This window comes from Choristoneura fumiferana, chromosome 29 (genome assembly GCF_025370935.1).
Source record: "Choristoneura fumiferana chromosome 29, NRCan_CFum_1, whole genome shotgun sequence".
NCBI classification, from domain to species: domain Eukaryota; kingdom Metazoa; phylum Arthropoda; class Insecta; order Lepidoptera; family Tortricidae; genus Choristoneura; species Choristoneura fumiferana.
In genome coordinates, this window is record NC_133500.1 from 7656774 (window position 1) to 7677623 (window position 20850).

The 20850-nt window shown below is 38.9% G+C and overlaps 1 protein-coding gene across 2 annotated transcripts in view; it reads left to right on the forward strand.

Moving 5' to 3' along the window:
* The first annotated feature begins 10449 nt into the window (after positions 1–10449).
* LOC141444384 (proton-coupled amino acid transporter-like protein pathetic) overlaps positions 10450–20850 on the forward strand; it is a 127154-nt gene continuing 116753 nt past the window's right edge. For both annotated transcript variants that reach the window (XR_012453170.1, XM_074109939.1), the window contains exons 1-8: positions 10450–10511; positions 14677–14825; positions 16200–16344; positions 17005–17135; positions 17703–17926; positions 18577–18774; positions 19188–19296; positions 19430–19646. Coding sequence is in view for 1 of the 2 variants with exons in the window: in XM_074109939.1 (XP_073966040.1) it covers positions 10491–10511; positions 14677–14825; positions 16200–16344; positions 17005–17135; positions 17703–17926; positions 18577–18774; positions 19188–19296; positions 19430–19646 (1194 nt within the window). In the remaining variant the exon portion in view is untranslated. The remainder of the gene's footprint in view (positions 10512–14676; positions 14826–16199; positions 16345–17004; positions 17136–17702; positions 17927–18576; positions 18775–19187; positions 19297–19429; positions 19647–20850) is intronic.

Below are 20850 nucleotides of genomic sequence, written 5' to 3' on the forward strand. Positions count from 1 at the left end.
CATAACACAAGCTTTGCTAAGCTTGCTTTGGGACTAGGTCAATTGGTATGAATTGTCCCGTGTTTTTTTTTTGTACCTATGAAAAATTGGTCGCTCGGCGACAAAAAAGCATTAAAAACTAATTAAAAAGTTCATACTAAGGGCCTACGCTAGCTGACGCGGTTCGCACGGAGCGGGTTAACGCCTGTTGAAATAGTATGAGCAGCGTTGACTGCACGCGGCGCGTGCGACGGATCTTACCAGTACCACTACCATGAGTTTACAGTGACCGTATTCGATAGCGACGGCGTAAATTATTTGTATGGAGAATTGTACAGCGCCTCTACACATAATTTACGCCGTCTCTATCGAGTACGGTCACTGTAAACTCATGGTAGTGGTAAAGCACCCGCGCCCGCAGAATCTTCTTGCTACTCGCCAGCGATAGGATAGTGCCTCCCTACTTACCCCCTGTTTCACCATCTGACTAAATATATCTGACGAATAAATGTGATGCCGTCTCTATTTGTTTTGTTTGAATACACGGAGACGGCATCACATTTATCCGTCAAATAAAATTAATCAATGGGTGGTGAAACAGCCCCACAGTATTGTTTATTTATATATATTCCAACAAAAAATTACAGCATTACAGTTAGACACCAATGCGCTGTAAAATTCAAATTATACAAAACAAAAAGACATAAAATATATTTGAAAAAAAAAACTGCGAATAGTTAGGGATTTTTGAACGTCGTCTTCGTCGCTACCCTAAAACAACGGAACACTACACCCTCCGGCCAGAAGTCGGAGCGCAGGAACATCTGCTGGTGCTTGGCAGGCACTTGGAGTCTAAATGAGCTGAAATAGTTAGCCCTTTGAGACTCGAGCGGGATGATGGACAGCTCTAGCTGGGCTCCTTGAAACCGGGCCTTTACTGCCTCGCGGACGTGCTCGAACACCTTCTCAGGCGTCGTCTTCTTGTCCAACCGAGCCAGGTACATGTCCACCCTCGGTACTGCAGCATATTACTGTAGTATATTAGAGTATCCACTCATTAGAAAAAGTAGTGTCATAAAACTACCTCCAGTCCTTTAGTTCTTAAAAGACATTAATACAGAGGGTGACTCTACCGTTATAAACAACGCTAACAATGAAAACCTTGCTGGCTGAGTTGCTTCAGAACTTAACTGTGGTGACCCTTGGAAGCCTTATTCTGGGCCTAATAAACAACACGGATACCAAGTTAGACTCGCTCAACACTCGCTCTTGGCAGACGCTAGGTAAGGTAGCTAATATCATATTTTATGACGGTGCATTCTAATGTCGATAATATGTGTAATATATGCTGTGTTTTTCGTAAAATGCGTAATTTATACCTAAATAAAATATAGCTCTATTTTTATTTCTATTAGAGTGGTGTCAGTCCATTCCCGCTAGATCTGCGCTGATCTGGACTAGGAAGATAACCACAAGATAACGATAAGTAAATATTCGAATGGCGGAGTTTTTCTGGCACACTTTTGTCTGCTGCACACAGCTCCGGTGAATACTGGTCTCTAGGAAATAATATTGCAGGGCTACTACGAAATTGAAAAATCGATGTTCATATCGTACCGTCTCTCTCGCTCTCGTATTAAATAATATTAGCGTCAGTAGGATAGAAAGAAAGAAAGAAAGAAAGAAAATAATTTATTTATAACAGCAATGAAACATAAATTAGTAAATATAACAAAAAGAAGTGTTGCCGCTATAAAAAGGTCCCGGCTCAGCATATCGCTGGTTGAAAACCAGCACTGGTCTTCCGCCGGGCCACAGGAGAGTGAAATTACGGAAAGTCACACAAAACAAAACAAATACAAAAATAGCTACGAGACTAAAATATAAGTTGGCTGTATAGCCCACATTATCATGGCAACAGTGTAATGAAAAAGATAAGAATAATTTGACATTGACATATGACAATTACAATTATGGCATCAGCAGACAACGCGAACAATGTTGATCGCCATTACATACGATAGCAAGATACGAAGTTCGAATTTTGCACTACGTATAGTTTTCCTGATGCACTTGTCTTAGCAAATTTTTATTCCAGTGGAACCACGGATTAGTCGCTATAGTTCTTGGAACTATTAAGTTTTTTTTAGTTTTTGTTCCTTTACAATAACCTTCCTTCCTCGCCTGCAACAGATCTCACGAGAACAAAAATCTCAGTAGTTTCATTAATAGCATTGGTGAAGGAATAACTTCAAATAGTCCTGAACTACATTCAGTTCAGCTCGAAACCCTGGGGGAGGACAAAACCTCTAAGTATTTTGTTACCAATGAGCCCAGCCCAGGGCCCCCCAGTTCAAGGGCCCCCGATAGACCGACATATTCACTTATTTTCAAGACAAAAACTTATAATAGAATATTTTGCTCAAAAAGAATCCCGTATATTAATCACACTTATAATATTTGACTTTGTGTGTAACACCCCTGGTGTTGCGGGTGTTTGTGGGCGGTGGTGGTCTCTTACCGTCAGGAAACCCAATTGCTCGTTTGCCATCCAGTCGAATTTAAAAAAGTCCCACTAATATTATAAAAAGTTTATAAGTCTGTTTGTTTATTTGGTTGTTTGTTACCTCATCATGTCTAAACCACTGAACAGATTTAGATGAAATTTGGTATACAGATAATTTGAGACCCGAAGAAGGACATGGAATAGTTTTTATCGCGGGTAGCAAGGCTAGTAAATAAATAAAAATCACATTCACCGCAGAAAAATGTACCTCTTAATTTCTTTATTTTCCAAAATGGCCTCAAGTTCTTGTGTGACAAAGAGCCCCAGTATGGCCTAAGACCTTAGATAATCGTAAGACGGCCCTGTATCGCAAAGGAATCGCCGGGCCCGTCCGAATACGAGTATTCCCGTGAAACTACAAGAATGTGGGACAGCAATTATCATTACGAGTTAGAAACTGTCCTCGAAAGGAAGGAAGTCCAAACTTTAGGAATCTCACAGCTCCAAGGGAAAATAGGGCGGTGACCATTATTTGAATATTTTTTTTTTAATATACGTAGGTAATTATTTCAATGAAAAATCATCCGTCACATAACTAATCGCGACTATACCTAGTGCCATCCACGAAGACGCGTGATTATGAGAAAATTAGACATTAATAACATTGTATTAAGAACCACGGCACGCGTCATCATGAATGACTAACTATAATTTAATCGATAAAATTTTCGAATAACCGTTGATTTAATCGTCATTTTTGTAATTAATTATGATCCATTCCAGATAACATTGGACTCTAGAAGGACACAGAAGCAAGGTTCTAAACATTTTTTTGTGAAATCGTAATAATACTTATTTAATTTAATGTATTATTAAGCTAGAACGATCCGACTAGTTTCGACTCGAATCATTAAAATATTCAACTAATTTTATCAATTTGTCTCACGAGCGTTTAAGTAATATTTAATGGTAACTACTTACCTAAGCATAAATAATAACGATATATATTAAACTAAACACAGCTGACTGTACAAATGGAATCTTTATGGCGTCAGGTATAAACAAATAGAAAAGGCAATTAAGTCTAATGATAACTACACAGGCCCGCTGTTGACTAACAGCGCAGCATCATCCTTGATTTAGATATTGTATCTTTAGGTGCTGTTTCAATCCTTTCATTAGTGTTAACTGGCGGTTATGTGTGATGCCGTCTCTATTTGTTCTGTTCGAATAGACGGAGACTGCATCACATTTAACCGTCGGTTAACACTAATCAATGGATGGTGAAACAGCCCCTTAAGATATAATCTACATTCTACTTACACTATATTTTAATGTTGTGTGGCCCGCGTCTTGGCAAACGTAGTGTAGGGCGCCCTCGGGCCAGGTGGAGTGACGATCTGCGGAAGGCTGCTGGTAGAAGCTGGATGGATGCCTAGCTCTTTGGGGGAGGCCTATGCCCAGAAGTGGACTGCTGTAGGCTGATGATGATTATGATACAATACATACAATACAATACAAAGACTCTTTATTGTACACCAGACATAGTAAGCGATACAGAAAACAGATACACAGAGAGAAAATTACAAGGTGAGCAATAGGCGGCATGATGATGATGATATTTAATGTTTTTTTTTACTGGATGGCAAACGAGCCAGTGGGTCTCCTGATGGTAAGAGATCACCACCGCCCATAGACACTGCAATACCAGGGGGATTGCAGATGCGTTGCCAACCTAGATCCCTAGATCCCGTGGAAATATCGGGATAATCACTCACAAACTTTCGCATTTATAATACTAGCGTTTATCCGCGACTTCGCACGCGTAAATCATTAGATCCAGCAGCTGAATTGAAATTGCGAGAATTTTAAAAATTCCCGTGGGTATTCCTGATAATTAAATCGCGGTTTTTATTGACGTTACATTAAAAACAATCATGTCAAATTTCATGACTATGTGCCCAGCGGTTGTTATTTCTAGATTTTATCCCTATTCCGTGGGAATATCGGAATAAAAAGTAGCCTATATTTTATTCCAGATGTCCAGCAATCTACATACCAAATTTCATCAAATTCCTTCCAAACGTTTCAGCGTGAAGGAGTAACAAACATACTCACTCACTCACTCACTCGCTCACTACTCACTCGCATTTATAAATTTTATAATAATATCAGTAGGAAGAGGATTATTTAACGGTTAAAAATAATAAGCGGCCACAAACGTTTATTCACACACACACAAAATCGATTGATCACTGCCTTATGGAATGCTCCATTGATATAATGTTGTCTTTAGTGTTCTAAATAATGGTGTAATAACTTCGCTCGTGTCACCGCTGACCAAATTAGATGGAGAATTAAGACAAACGACCAATACGACCTTGGTTCAATTTCATGCCGCGAGTATCTTGTTACCTACTTACTGAATTTAGTAGATTTTTTTTAGTCCAAGAACGCAAAAATAGGCTGTGTAGCGATAATTGAAATTCTACTAATATTACAAACTATTTTAATTGAAATTTCGTAATTTTTAAAAGTTCCCGTGGCAATTCCCGAAAATTAAATCGTGGTTTTCATTGACGTTACATTAAAAACAATCATGTCAAATGTCACGAGTCTAAGCCCAGCGGTTTGTTATTTCGAGATTTTTATCCCTATTCCGTGGTAATACACACACACACTCTCTCTCACACACACACACACACACACACACACACACACACACACACACACACACACACACACACACACACACACACTCACAAACACACACACTCACAAACACACACACACACACACACACACACACACACACAGAGAGAGACACAGACACACACACACACACACACACACACACACGCACGCACGCACGCACGCACGCAGACACACATGATCGTATTTCTGTGGACATCTGTTATTGGCATTCTGTTTAGTACCTAAGTCCTATTATAATGTACTGTATTGCTGTTGATGCCCTAAATAAATAAAATAAAATAAATAAAAATAAAAAGTAGCCTATGTTTTATTCCAATGTCCAGCTATCTACATACCTACCAAATTTCATCCAAATCTGTCCAACCGTTTCAGCACGAAGGAGTAACAAACATACTCACTCACTCACACACTCACTCACTCACGCACAAACTTTACGCACGCACGTTACTTGTGCTGTGAGATCTTGTTTGACGGTTACTAGCTTATACATTGTATGATTATGACTTCTATCTATAGATAAGGAAACTTGACAAAAAAAGCAAATTAGCAAGAAAATATCTTCAAATTTTTTTTCCCTTGTATAAGATTCCAAAATAAAATTCTTATTTTGATCCAAACTAAAGGTTACTTCTTATGCGGCATTTACTAGACTTGTTTTTTCCTTTCTAGTTGTTATTAAAGCTTTTTTTAGGCATGTCTCTTCTAATTCCATCAAAAAGTGTTTATAGCATCTGAGACTCGTTTAGATCATTTTCCTTTAGGTAAATCAATATAACTTGTTTTTTAGTGCCTTCTTAAAATTGCAACATCAATATCCTCTAATCTAAGATATTATGATTCATCCTATCCTACTAATATTACAAATACGACAGTATCTGAACTGATTTAGAACCTGATTCTGAACCATTTGAGCCAAGTTTAACCTTTCGATACGTCTAATTAGCCAATGGCTAGTTTCCATCGTCTCGAAATTGCCTCAAGTGACGCCCATTGCTACAATCACAATATGACACTCAATATCATTGAAACCAATATTGATACTATATTTAGTTCTTGCATGGTTCCATTTATATGACAGTTATTTTCACGTCTTAGTTGCTAACAGCCGTATTCGAAATTCATGTGTTAAATTATATTTGAAATTTACCATGAGCTTTATGGTGAAGGAAAAATCGGGAGGAATCTGCACAACCTGCGAAGCGTATCAATAGTATTCAAAATACCACTAACTAACATTTACCTCGACGTTTCAATTCAACCACATTACAGTGGCCGTGGTCACGAGTAGACTGAAGTGTAGGGTGACAAGTCTGCCTAGCAACGCGAGTCCTTCGAGCTACTCGCACTTGGTCATTTTTATTTGTCACTCCATCACACCGACACACAACACCAACAACGACCGAACATTCATCCCGCCACGACACTTATTTATGACAGGATTCCATGAAGACGAAAGCTTATATCCATCGTCCCGGTTGAAATTTTTGTGCTTTTTTCAGGGGGGGGACAGTCGCCTATCGTACTAATTCACGTCGATAGCGCCGCATCTCCTTTATTTAACCTAAAACAAAACAGATTGTTGTCGTTTGTTTCAGATAGATGTCACTGTAAGTTTGAGACCACAAAATTTTATTTATTGAAAAATATTTTGTCGTTCATAATTACCGCAAAAATGAACTTTATCTTCGAAATTGACAATCGTATTGTAATTTCTAATATAAAAGTCACATAATTGTATCCGCTCAGTCGTTACAAATATTTTTTGTGTAGCAACCCTCTATGTCAGGCCAGGCGTCTATTCGCGCTCAACAAGGAACAAGATGGCTACGTTACAATCGAAACTCAGACCACATAAAAAGTAAAGACAGTGCTGCAAACGGAAAATTGAGGCTGGTTTAAACTTAAGAAGACTGAATTCAAGCGGTCTCACTTCTCTTTGCAGCCCTGTTTTTAGTTTTTATGTGGTTTGAGCTGGGAAGCAAATCCAGTAAAGTAAAAGAATACCTGTGACTATTAATAGCTATACGTATGGATGGATATATACATCAATGGTACTAGTTACGAAATGCAGACGGCGCTTCAAAACCGTCTGCATGAATGAGACGAGAGAGGGCTCTCTTTTCCCCGTATATTATACTCTCTTTGGCTTTTTTTATGTCAACCGCTTTACGTACCACCATTCATGAGTAGCAATGACGTTCCGTGGAGAGGATTTTGGGATTGTGAAGCTCAATCCAGTGGTTTGGTCCTGACTCCAATAAAGTTCGGCTATGACTGACTTACTCACTTGGCGATTTTTAACAGCTGCAATATGTTCCTTGACCCTCTCAGCTATTGTTCTTATCGTCTATCCGATAAAAGTAAGTAACTAAGTAAAGTTCTCAATCTGCACTGGGCCCGCGTGTGAACCATGGCCGAAGCCCTCTCATTCTGAGAGGTGGTCTGTACCCAGCAGTGGAACTTTAAATAGGCTTTTTTTTAATTCGACTGGATGGCAAACGAGCAAGGGGGTCTCCTGATGGTAAGAGATTACCACCGCCCATAGACACCTGCAACGCCAGGGGGATTGCAGATGCGTTGCCAACCTAGAGGCCTAAGATGGAATATCTCAAGTGCCAGTAATTTCACCGGCTGTCTTACTCTCCACGCCGAAACACAACAGTGCAAGCACTGCTATTTCACGGCAGGATTAGCGAGCAAGATGGTACTCGTCAAGCATCAAGCATCTTCTATTCCGCTAATTCACTAATTTTTAGGGGTGAGACTATTCACCGAACGTACAATACCGACATAGAAATACAGACATGATATTTCGTGTACACGCCCATAGAAACTCTTGTCAGTTTGAAACCAGTTTTTATGGGAACATCGGATCGGTATTTCCATGTCGGTACTTTCCGTACCGGGAAATAGTGTCACCCTTTTTTGGTATTGAGATATTTTAACCAAAACTTTTCACTTCTTTTAAACAAAAAGCGAGCTATTTTTTTTATACAAACCTGTCCTGACAATAGGTACCTACAAGCAGAGCTAGAGTTAAAGAGGTCCATGTAAAAAAAAACTTGTTTGTCCTTATGACAGAAAGAGATAGACAAACCAACAGATACGCAAGAGCGATAGGATTCCATGTAGATCCTTTAAAGTATGGTAGAAACTATGAGTGTAGCAAGTCAATGCCATATACCGGTGACGTTGGAAGAAAGACAAACCGGCTAAGTGCGAGCCGGGCTCGCGCACGAAGGGTTCCGTACCATCTATACAATATTCAAGAAATTAGCAAAAACCGGCAAAAAAATCACGTTTATTGTATGGGAGACCCTTAAATATTTATTTTATTCTGTTTTTAGTATGTGTTGTTATAGCGGCCACAGTTATACACAGTCTGTAAAAATTTCAACTGTCTAACTATCACGGCTCATGAGATACAACCTGGTGACAGACGGACGGACGGTCGGACAGCGAAGTCTTAGTAATAGGGTTTCCATTTTTACCGTTTGTGTACGGAAACTTAAAAAGTAATTATTGGAAAATAATTATTTCAAGTGATAAGACCGTGTTTAAGACGCGTTAAACAGAAACATATCCGTAGTGAAAGACGATTATCAGTATTATGGTCACGTGAAAATTATCGGTAGCTAACTGTGGCCTGCAACTTCGTCTGAGAAAAATTCTTTTATTATAAAATTTTCTAGGATAAATAATACTTTATGTCTTTTTCAAGATCTCAAACTAACTCTCTACCAAATTTCACCACGATAACTTTGAGTAGGTACCTACTTTAAATAACTGACTAAGGTTATTGACCTGCATTATAAATTGTAACCTAAAGAGAATCTGTAACAATTTTAATGTATATTTTATATTTATGTGAAAACTAAATTTTAAACCTGTTGAACTTTTATTAGAAGACCTGTTAAATCAATGGAAATATTGATATTTAACTCAATGTACAGTTAGCAACATTTTTATTGATAAACCTGAATTACTCGTGTGGTGTCGGGTTAGAATTACACCTCCATTTCTTCCGTGAATGTCTTAAGAAGCGACTGAGGATGTAGGTTAAGGTATACCGTAGGCGACAGGCTAGCAACCTGTCACTATTGTACCGTTTTTGTCAAACTTAAAACCTAAAATTGGTAAAAGTGGCTCCGAAGCGGTAACGATTCGTGTGCTCTGCCTACCCCATTTGGGAATTCAGTTGTGAAGTTGTGTGTGTGTGTGTGTGTAACCTAAATTTTTCTTAAAACTAATTACGGAAGGAACAAATATAATACAAACTTGTAAATAATATACAGCTTCGTCATTGTCTCCAGCATAATTATGTACGTACCTACGTGACACTGCTGGACACAATCCTCCTCTTAGGCCGACTTCCTTAATTCCCAACTAGTATATTTTGTGTACTTTCTACTAATATTACAACTACGAGAGTTTGTGAATATGTGTGTGTGTGTGTGTATTTTGTCACTAGTTCACTTAAATATGGCTGGACGGATTTAGATGAAAGCTGTAACATTAACCCTGTTTAATTTTCCTTTTAATTTATCATACCAAAGTTAAGACTTTAAAAGTTTTTTATATAACTGCACTTTTAATAGAAACTTTTGTGTTGACTATACTTTTACTTAATTGCACTTACATTGTGATCCAAACTACCAAACTCCATACTCAACAAATTTCAAGTCAATTTGATATCTAAAAGTGAACTTACACAAACTAACATGCAAACAGACAACACATCACTCATTGTAAGTTAAATATCCTAACTACGAGTAAGTTAGAAAAGTAGAAAAACTCCCGATTCAATATCTCAAAAATAGCTAAACCGATTCTAATAAAAATATGGCTAAGAACCACCCCAAGGAAACTCAGTTTCATGCTGAAAAATCGCATTAAAATCGGTCAATTCATTTGCGAGCTACGATGCCACAGAGAGACTGATAGACAGACAGACAGACATTGGTGTCAAACTCATAACACCACTCTTTTTACGACAGAAGTTTAAAAAAGTTCTAAAGTTCTAAGTAGAGAACCTGACTACGAATCTTGAGGTCTCGGGTTCGATTCCCGTGTCGGGGCATATATTTGTAATGGGCGAATGTTTGTTCTCGGGTCTTGGGTGTTTAATATGCCCGTGATATTTATTTATCACAAAAATAATATTTAAATAATTTATTTATCTCCTAACTCCGGTCGACTGTACTCCACAAGGTCGCAGTGCATGCAAATGCCTCGAGACACTTAATAGAGACCAGAAGCACGACAAAGGAGGTTGTCTTTTGAAGATAAAATGGAACTGACTCCGTCTCATGTAAGTAAATCATTCATCATTTTATTTATGGCAGTGATTGGACTTGTTTGATTTAGTTTAGTTACCTCCTTTAGCTACTTGTATTTTTTATACCACGACACTTAAGTAGTGCTTAATTTTGATAAGTTTTTCTCAAGTAGTGAATTAATGATTTTGAGGTATTTTTAGGGTTCCGGAGCCAAAGTGGCAAAAACGGAACCCTTATAGTTTTGCCATGTCTGTCTGTCTGTCTGTCTGTCCGTCCGCGGCTTTACTCAGGGACTATCAATGCTAGAAAGCTGTAATTTTGCGCGAATATGTATGTAAACTATGCCGACAAAATGGTACAATAAAAATAAAAAAAAAAACTGTAAAGTGGGGGTGATTTATATTTCGTTGGGTAGGTCTTTTAAAATCATTAGGAGTTTGCTAAGACGATTTTTCGATTCAGTGATTTTTTTGCGAAATATTCAACTTTAAAGTGCAAATTTTCATGAAGCCGGACGGACAGACAGACAGACATGGTTAAACTATGAGGGTTCCGTTTTTGCCATTTTGGCTCCAGAACCCTAAAAACTGTTATTATAATACTAGAGTTCACACACACACACACACACACACACACACACACACACACACACACACACACACACACACACACACACACACACACACACACACACACACACTAAACTATTCGATTAGTTACAATAATTGTAATTCCGAGATTTCACAAAATTCCCCTGGGAATTACCAAAATGTATATCATGATCCTGATCTTCATTGAGGATGTTAAGGTACACCGTAGGCGACAGACCAGCAACCTGTCATTATTGTACCGTTTTTGTCAAACTTTAAACCTAAAATTGCTAAAAGTGTCTCCGAAACGGTAACGTTTCGTGTGCTCTGCCTGCCCCATTGCTACCGCCCCAGGTATCTACAGGCGTGATGTTTGTGTGTGTGTGATATTCATTGATGTTGTGATGAACAACTTTAGCGTATAAATTTTTATGAATCTATACCCAACGGTTGAAATTTCAAAATTTTATCCCTATTCCGTGGGAATATCGGGATAAAAAGTAGCCTACTAAGTATTATTCCAGACGTCCAGCTGTCTACGCACAAAATTTCATCCATACAAAACACACAAAGACGCACACACGAATTTTCGCATTTATAATATAAAGTAGAAAGTAGGATATACTTATAATAATGTTCTTAGGAGATAGTCCATTTAATAATAGGCTTGTAACTACGATAAAATAGTAAGTACCTACGCTCGATAAATTAACCACACCACAAAAACATGAAAGTCATAGTTTCAAAAAAAAAACAAGGGACGTAACCATGGCAACGAGGTTGTACAATAAGAAAAGCGTTCGTCTATGAATGCCTTCAATTAGGTCCCATAAGCACCAAATTAGGATCTGATGATCGGATCTTAAGGAAATCGAGGGAACTCTTCAAATATTGTTGGGACACCTATGGTAATTTGGATATATTTAGCAGTAACTCGTGCATTTGCTCTTGAAAATCATATTTTGGTGAAGTGGAACTGATGATGAAGACCACATTTGACCAACAGAGCTACTACTCAATAGCAAGTAGTTCACGGGTTGAATTTCGTAATGCATATGGTACAATGGAACGGGTGGTGAAGCACCAGGACTCCTCAATAATGAACGTCTCTGCATCAGAAAAAGCAATATTTCGTAAAAAGTGTCGATTTGACATTAAACTATTGTATCTTAGATTATTTACACTAAAAAGCGTGAAAAAAAAATTATAACATAAAATTAAACCGACTACAAAAAACCATGAAAATAATTTTCTACCAGTCTGAAGTCGGTGCCTCAGCACGAGACAGCAGGAGTGGACCTATAGTCGTCTACTTCACCTACATACTCGTACCTACTGATATTTTAGACTTCAATCACTCCTGCTAGTCAGCAAAAACCGTTGTATTTTAATACGTATTTTTGAAGTAAAACTTCTTTAAAAATTGCACTCTTTTTATATTTCTAGTTTGTATGATCTGGAAATACAAACAATTGGAGCGAATTCCATTCTTCAAAGTATTTGATGTACTGACGATTTGATGAGATCATTTGCAATGATAAAACAGCGTTTAAATACTTACACTAAATGGACAAACAAAGTTACTTTATTTCACGCCATTTACAATACGAGATAATATTGTAAAGAGTGTTTATTATTTTCCACGTTACGGTGTCATTTAATTTTTCACCGAGATACATTATCTCTGTTTGAACAAAAAGGATTTTCTAGTCTGTGGTAAATAAGCCTCGTTTCGTAGACGTACAGTCAGCAAGGAGAGGGATTATTTTGATGAATTTTGTTTATTCTGGCTTGTAGTAGGACGGGAGCTGGACGTTTTATTTTGGATAGTTTTTTAATGTTAACTCTGAATGAATGAATAAATAATTGTTTTTTTTATTAACAGAACACATGGTATAAATACATAACATAGTTAAATTATTATTAGTAGAAGGTAATCTTAAAAAAACTTGAGCCTATATTAACCTCTTACTTATTGCATAAGATGACAGTATTTTTAACATGTGGTTAGGAGGGTCATAGTAATCTTGAGTAAGATTACAAAAAATATATTTTTGTCATTTTTGATTTGCAATTTTGGTAAATAAGTACCTATGTTGATCCTAACGAAGATTGAAAGGGGGGATGAAGTTCATTGGTCTTCTAAATTTGTTGCAAATTCTAAAACTCACTTACTAAGCTACAATATTACAGAGCATACATAAAGATTAAGTATGATTGTACTTAGTAATTAAGACGATACCAAAAAAATATAGTACTTTGCAATGTAATCTACCTAAGTTTCTGAATGCCTAAGCTAAAATTACAAAAAGAAAACATTTCACTATCTACGGGATCGAATCAGAAATGAGGAGAAACGTAGAAGAACAAGGGTCACCGACATAGCGAAGCTCGTTGAAGTGGCAATGGGCAGGCCAAATAGCACGGAGAACAGATGGCCGTTGGGGCCGAAAAATTCTCGAGTGGAGACCGCGGATTGGCAAGCGCAGCGTAGGACGTCCACCAACGAGATGGACGGCTACCTGGTTAAAGCCGCGGTTCTCGGTGGATCCAGGTCGCTGCCAACCGAAGCGACTGGAGGTCTATGGAAGAGGCCTATGTCCAGCAGTGAACGTCTTACGGCTGAGATGATGATGATGATGATGAAATAAATAAATAAACAAACACACATACTTTCGCATACAACGTACAGACATTTGCGTTTAGAATATTGGTAGGCTTTGTTTTTCACGCTACGCTCCCGTGCTAACACGTAAACCTTTTTTGCTGACTCTACACGTCATTATCACATCTCCCGTCGTATTAAATGTATGGCAGCGGTATATTCATCCAATTTGCAAGACTTCTATCAAAGCGCGTTTACAATTATAGGTACTTTGCAATAAAAGCAGGTACAGTATATGGTAAGTATATCAAATTTACAAGAAAAACTATTATGGCTAAGTTTACTTGAAAAGTATTAGTACTTAGTATAAGAATAAATAGCAGCCATAACTATGAAATATACCTAACTTGAAAAATTCCGTACAAGTTACCAAATCCTTAGAAAAATATTACTTATTTTTTCTTAAAGGCTACGGAACTCTATCTTGGGCGTGTCCAACACGCTCTTGGCAATTTTTTTAAAGTAGCACTGCAAATATTGTTGTGAAAGTAACAAAACGACCGTAGCGCCATCTAGTTGTTGATATGAGAGTAAGTAGGGTAGGAATGTATTTGGTTATAGAGTATACAACCCCGACCTTGAGATCCCGACAAAGATACTGTTGAAATCAGTCGTGACATTATCGTGATTGAGGATGAGATTCACAGAGATGATTTGCCAGTAATTATTAGTGAAAAATATACATAAGTAGATACAGTACGATTACTTGGAGTTAACACTTGACAGATAGGCGTGCCTTCAGTCAATTTTCAACTTTGACGTCATACAAATAAAGCCATTTTAGTATACCGCAACCCACGTTTACAAATTATGTAAAAACTATTTTATTTGTATGACGTCAAAGTTGAAAATTGACTGAAGGCACGCCCATCTGTCAAGTGTTAACTCCAAGTCTTATCGTACTGTACTTTATCAAAATGAAGTAAAAACCTTTTTCCGCAGAACAACCATACACAGACGGAGGTAGTGGATCCAAGGATCAAGCCGCCGCCGCAACCGCCACCGATTGATGATCAGAAAAAGTTTGTCTACCACCATAATAAAGAACCATACGACTTTGTTGCCGAAAGAAGTATAAAGAAGCCTACAAAGTGAGTACAATCACCATCATCATCCCAGCCTATATACGTCCCACTGCTGGGCACAGGCCTCCTCTCAGAACAAGAGGGCTTGGGCTATAGTTCCCACGCGGGCCCAGTGCGGATTGGGAACTTCACACGCACCATTGAATTGCTTCGCAGGTTTGTGCAGGTTTCCTCACGATGTTTTCCTTCACCGCAAAGCTCGTGGTAAATTTCAAATGTAATTCCGCACATGAATTTGGAAAACTCAGAGGTGCGAGCCGGGGTTTGAACCCACGACCCTCTGTTTGAGAGGCGATAGGTCAAACCACTAGGCCACCACGGCTTTTATTAAAGTGTAAAGCACACAGGATGGCAGCGGGTCAGGACGGGAGCAAGTCGGGTCGGGACTGCGGCAGGCTTATTTACGTAGCTGTTGAACAATCACTGAAAAAAAAATATTTCAAGCAGTAGGTACGTGTAACAAAAAAAAATGTTGCTTGTATGTAATACCGGGTGTGGCCTGTTATACAAGCAAAAAATTAAAACATAGATCGTCCTCGTCAAACTCCGCAACATTAGTTCAGTCTTTTATAAATAATGCTCTCACGACGCATCGCCAATTAGCCCGATGTCTGGCAGTGTTGTTCATATACAGGCACGTAAATAGGCCCGCCACACTCCCAAACCGACCCGCTTTCCCGACCCGTTGCTGTCCTGTGTGTGTTCTGCGCTTAAGTGCCATAGCCACAGAACTATTAATAAAAAGACAATCGACGACCCCATAACCAAGTGCTTAGAAAATCTGACTACGAAGCCTGATTACATTCACTGTTCATCCCAGCTTTTGTACGTGCTGGGCACAGGGCTCCTCTCAGAATAAGAGGGCTAGGGTCGTAGTTGGGATTAACTCTGCCCAGGGTCCGTTGTCTAACGCACTGACGTCCCCGATCGCATCCACCATCTCTTTCTACCCTCGTCTTACACCGTGAGACAGAAAGAAGTAGTGAAAACGATTGTGATTCCAAGTGCTTTAGACAGTAAAACCTCAGGTTTTATTATTGCTTGAAAGTAGGGCACATTGGCATGCGGTTGGCGTTAGTTTTATGTTTTTATTGGAGCCTTCTTTATGTAGAAAGAAAGAAGACATTTATTCAGATTCACAAAGACACACCAACAAAATGCAACAAAATTTAAAAATAAGAATAAACGACAAAAATGTGGTATGTGGTTATCATATAGGTCAAAGTTACCCTCTATTGGACCCTTCTTTACGTGGTTTTTATGTAGGTCAAAGTTACCCTCCAAGTTACCGTCTATTAGGTCTAGGTACCCAACCATTCGGTAACTTAGGTACGTATGTTTGACTACAATTTTGTTAGTTATCTATTTCATTTGTTACAGTGTACTAGAAACGTTCGGCCACCTTATAAAAGGCTGCTTAGGGGGCGGTATACTTGGCATACACGAGGCCTACATGAAGTGTGGACTATGGACGTCCCTCGTCCTAACTATTATCTTCGGGTTTTACATAACCTACTGTGTTCATGTGAGTATTTTTATAAATATCTTTACTTCTGTTTTGTTCCTCTTCACACTTAAACCGCTGAACTGATTTAGATTATATTTTGTATGGAGATAATTTGAGACTTTGGACATAGAAAAGTCTTTATTTCAGAACATTGTTCTTTCCACTTTTTTCTCTTTTAACTTGAAATTAAAACAAACTCGGTTAGGTAGAGTTACAGGTACAAATAAACTTAATAGTATAATGACAAAAATAAGGAGGATTAGTTAGATGAAAACAGAAAGTGTTTATATGTGCGTGCGTGAAAATACGAAAGGCATATTTTTTTAATTACCCTATGAGGTACCCCGCTGCTGAGCAATCTCCCCTTTTTATTTCCACTCGTCTCTATCTTTAGCTAGAAACACACTGACCGGAGGCGGAGAGCGACCTGCGGCGCGGCGCGCAAGCGGTGCTGGTTATAACATTCGAGCTAACGTGAAAGAGTTCACACAGAATTCCGCGTCACGCTTGTTTCCCGCGCGGTATTCTATGCCCTCTTTCATGTTAGCTCGAATGTTACAACCGGTACCGCCTCCGCGCCGTACCGCCCTGCCACCGCTCTCTGTATCTTTTAAGCTTAAATAATGGCTAAGAAAATGTTATGGAGGTATTTAATTTTTTAAACCCTTCATGTTTCAGATATTAGTAAAATCAGCACAAGTGCTGTACAGGAGGCTGCATTTGACGACAATGTCGTACCCAGACGTCGCTGAGGCGTCCTTAGAAATAGGACCATTTCCCAAACTTAGAAAATATAGTAAGTGGTTCAGGTAGGATGGTATTTTCAATTATATCGCCGTCATTCAAAGGCTTTGTCGAATAAACTTATACGTTATACGTTAGCCGTTAGCAAGTGATAGGACCTTGTGCAAGGTCCGCCCGAATTGCTACCACCATCTTGCTCGCTAATCCTGCCATGAAGCAGCAGTGCTTGCACTGTTGTGTTTCGGCGTGGAGAGTAAGACAGCCGGTGAAATTACTGGCACTTGAGGTATCCGATCTTAGGCCTCTAGGTTGGCAACGCATCTGCTATCCCCCTGGTGTTGCAGGTGTCTATGGGTGGTGGTGATCTCTTACCATCAGGAGACCCACTTGCTCGTTTGACACCCAGTCGAATGGAAAAAAAATCGTCAGTTTTTAATTCAATGGTACTTTTTGTTTGTTCCTGTTATGGACTCTAATTCATGAACCACCATGGGACCTTTGCAAAGGAAAAGTCATTATGATTTTCCTTGTTAATTACTACGTCACTATGACGTTTACTGTGAAATGGTTCCATGGTGACTTAAAGTCCTTGACTGTACTTTTAATTCAAAGGTTACTTTATTATTCCTCAGATATGCAGTAGACTTGGCAATCTGCATTGATCTGTTCGGAGCCTGCTGCGTATACCAGATCATCATAGCTAAGACAATCCAGCAGGTCGCTGAAGGCAATGAGGATGATGTGAACAGACTCCGGTTGTACGTACTGGTACTACTGGTGCCAATACTGCTGTTGTGTATGATAACTACGCTGAAATATCTGGCTCCGTTCACTTTGCTTGCTGATGTCTTTATTGGTAAGTTTATTTTGTAAATCCCATTATCATTACATTAACTGTACTCGATTGAAAACTTCTATCTCATTCCCATTACGACCTCGCAATGTACATGTACCTAATACAACTTGCAATTTTATCTTGCAAGTCTAAACTGAGTTTTACACTTGGGAAGTCATACCAATGTTACATGAACGCGTGTGCGATTACATCTGCATAATTTCCGACCTTTACACCTCTCACCACTGGGCACAGGTCTCTTCTCAGAATAAGAGTGCTTGGACAATTATTTACAAGAGAGATTGGGGAGCTTAAACATAATAAATTTACCTTGCAAATGTATACAGGTTGCCTCGCGATAATTTCCTTCTTACGGTAAAATTATAAAGAATAATTTGGCATACTTAATTTCCAAAACCTCTGCAGTGCGAGCACGGGTTCAAACTCACGATCCGATGTAGTATGATGAGTGGTCATATAGATGAAAATTACTTTCACACCTCCACCTACCATGGCTTTCACACCCTCACAACCTCTTTTATCATCATTTACTGCCATCTTATTACTCGTATAGCCAAAAAGCAAATGCTTGTTGAGTGTAGCGCTTAAAGACCATCATTCACCACTTGGCCACTTTTTTTGGCAATTGACCCATCTCTACCCTGTTTCAGTGGTTTGCGTGGTAGCAACGGTATACTATAGCATGCGTGACGCCCCACCCATCAGCTCAGTGCCAGGGTGGAAGGACGCCATCGGTCTCTTCGAGTTCAGTGGCATAGTCATCTTCAGCATGGAGGGCATTGGTGTCTCCCTGCCCATCGAGAACAACATGAAGGATCCACTCAAGTTCCCCAAAGTTCTTTGCGCTAGTAAGTTACTATCTTTATTCTGTATGCCACGATACGATTTAGGGGGGAGGGGAAGAAAGACCCTTATTAGATTTTCCTTGATTTTTTCATCTATAAATAAAAGTGTGAAGAGGTAACAAATAGGCAAGCAGAGAGACAGAATTCATTTCGCTTTTATAATAATAAGTAAAGTTAGGATAAGGGTAATCTCTGGCTTGTGTAAACTGAGCAAGCTTGCAAGTTTGGCTTCATGTAGGTATTACCAAACTAACTAGAAACAATGTAGCTTACTAGCTTGTTATCTTAGCTTGAAGATCTAGTCAGTAACTAGAAACTCATTGTAGTCTTATAAAAGTATTACTTCACACTTTATCTTAGCTACGAATTCAAAAATGAAGTCCAATCTTCTCATATTACATAATTTTTGTTCGCAGGCATGTGCGTGGTGGTTTCCTTCCTAATTCTAGTCGGATTTTTCGGCTACTGGGGCTTTGGAGAGCGGTCTCGATCACCCGTTACTCTTAATTTTCCTATAGATAGCATGTAAGTTGTCTAAGCTTAAGGAAACATAGTTTACTGTTCTTCGTTGTGCATATTATAAATCTTCGAGGAAAAGAAACATTGGACAATTTGTATACACTGAATTCGTCAAAGGAAACTAACGTTTTATTTTCAGATTCCCTTTAATTCTCAAGTGCTTGATGGGCTTTATGATCTTCATCACATTTGCCCTAAACTTCTGGGCTCCCTTCAACCTGGTGTGGCACTACGTCTCCAAGAAACACGACCCCAAGAAACACTGGCTCTGGGAGCGAGTGTACCGGGCTACGTTCATCGTGATCATCAGTGCCATCGCCATTGGATTCCCTAATATTGGGAATTTAATGGGATTGGTAAGTTTGGACTACCGTGAAGCTACCGTGAGACTCGCTCATATTCAATCAATCGTCCAATATTTTTTGATAATCAAAATGACGGACTAAATTAAATAATACTTTTTTTATCCAGTAAACTACCCAATTAGACTCCAGTTTCCACCAGAGATGTGCGAGGATGTGTTGCGAGGAAAGTGTTTTTCTGAATCAATGAGGGCTATCGCGTATGAATTCGCCACTAGAGGCGCTAGTGTAGCGTGAGGTCTCCGAAATGTCAAATCTCATAGTTTTTGGGTGAGATACGCGGGTTTATTTATAATTAGAATAATTTTGTGAATATTTTGCAATATCTGAAATTAATTATGGCAAATATGCATTCCGGGGCAATGATTGTCTGTGTTTTGAGACAGTTTTGTCTTTTGGAAACCTTTGTCCTCCCTTTTTTCCGAACAAAACGGGGACTATGCAACACTGTGGCATGCTAGATATTTTTATGGTACGGTTTTAAGGTGTATTTGTTAGAAATGGAACGCAATTTTAGTTTTTTTTCCTCGCCGCACGCTCAGTGGCGCCTCTCTCTCTGCTTTTTCGCTCGCGGCTTCACCGCATGCCTTATTTTTGTGATCCAACTTATTATTACTAATTAAACAAGTAAAGTGCTTTCTGTATTTCATTTACTCTGCTTAAAAACCTACATGGTAGCAGAGCGTGGTTGTGCAGTGACGAAATATCAGGAACATTGAACATTGAAATTTCTCCGTCGTTGTGTTAAAGTGTGAAGTGAACTTTGAGGTTAGGAAAAAAAAACTTTCATCATGGCGAACAATGTGTTTAGTCTCGAAAAACTTAGCGGCCGTGAAAACTTTGCCACCTGGAAGTTTTGTGTCAAAACGTATCTTGAGCACGAAAATTTATGGGAATGCGTGCAGCCCGCGGAAGGAAAAAAAATCGACCCGGCGAAAGATATCAAAGCCAAATCCAAGTTGATTTTGCTGATAAACCCACAACATTACGTCCATGTGCAAGACTGCAAAACCGCTTTAGAAGTCTGGAATAATTTACACAAAGCTTTCGACGATAATGGTCTCACGAGAAAAGTCGGTTTATTAAAGGAATTGATCAACACTTCATTGGAGTCTAGCAATGGCATTGAAGATTATGTCAGTCGGATTATGAACGCCGCTCACAAGCTTCGAAACATAAACTTCCAAGTGGATGACGA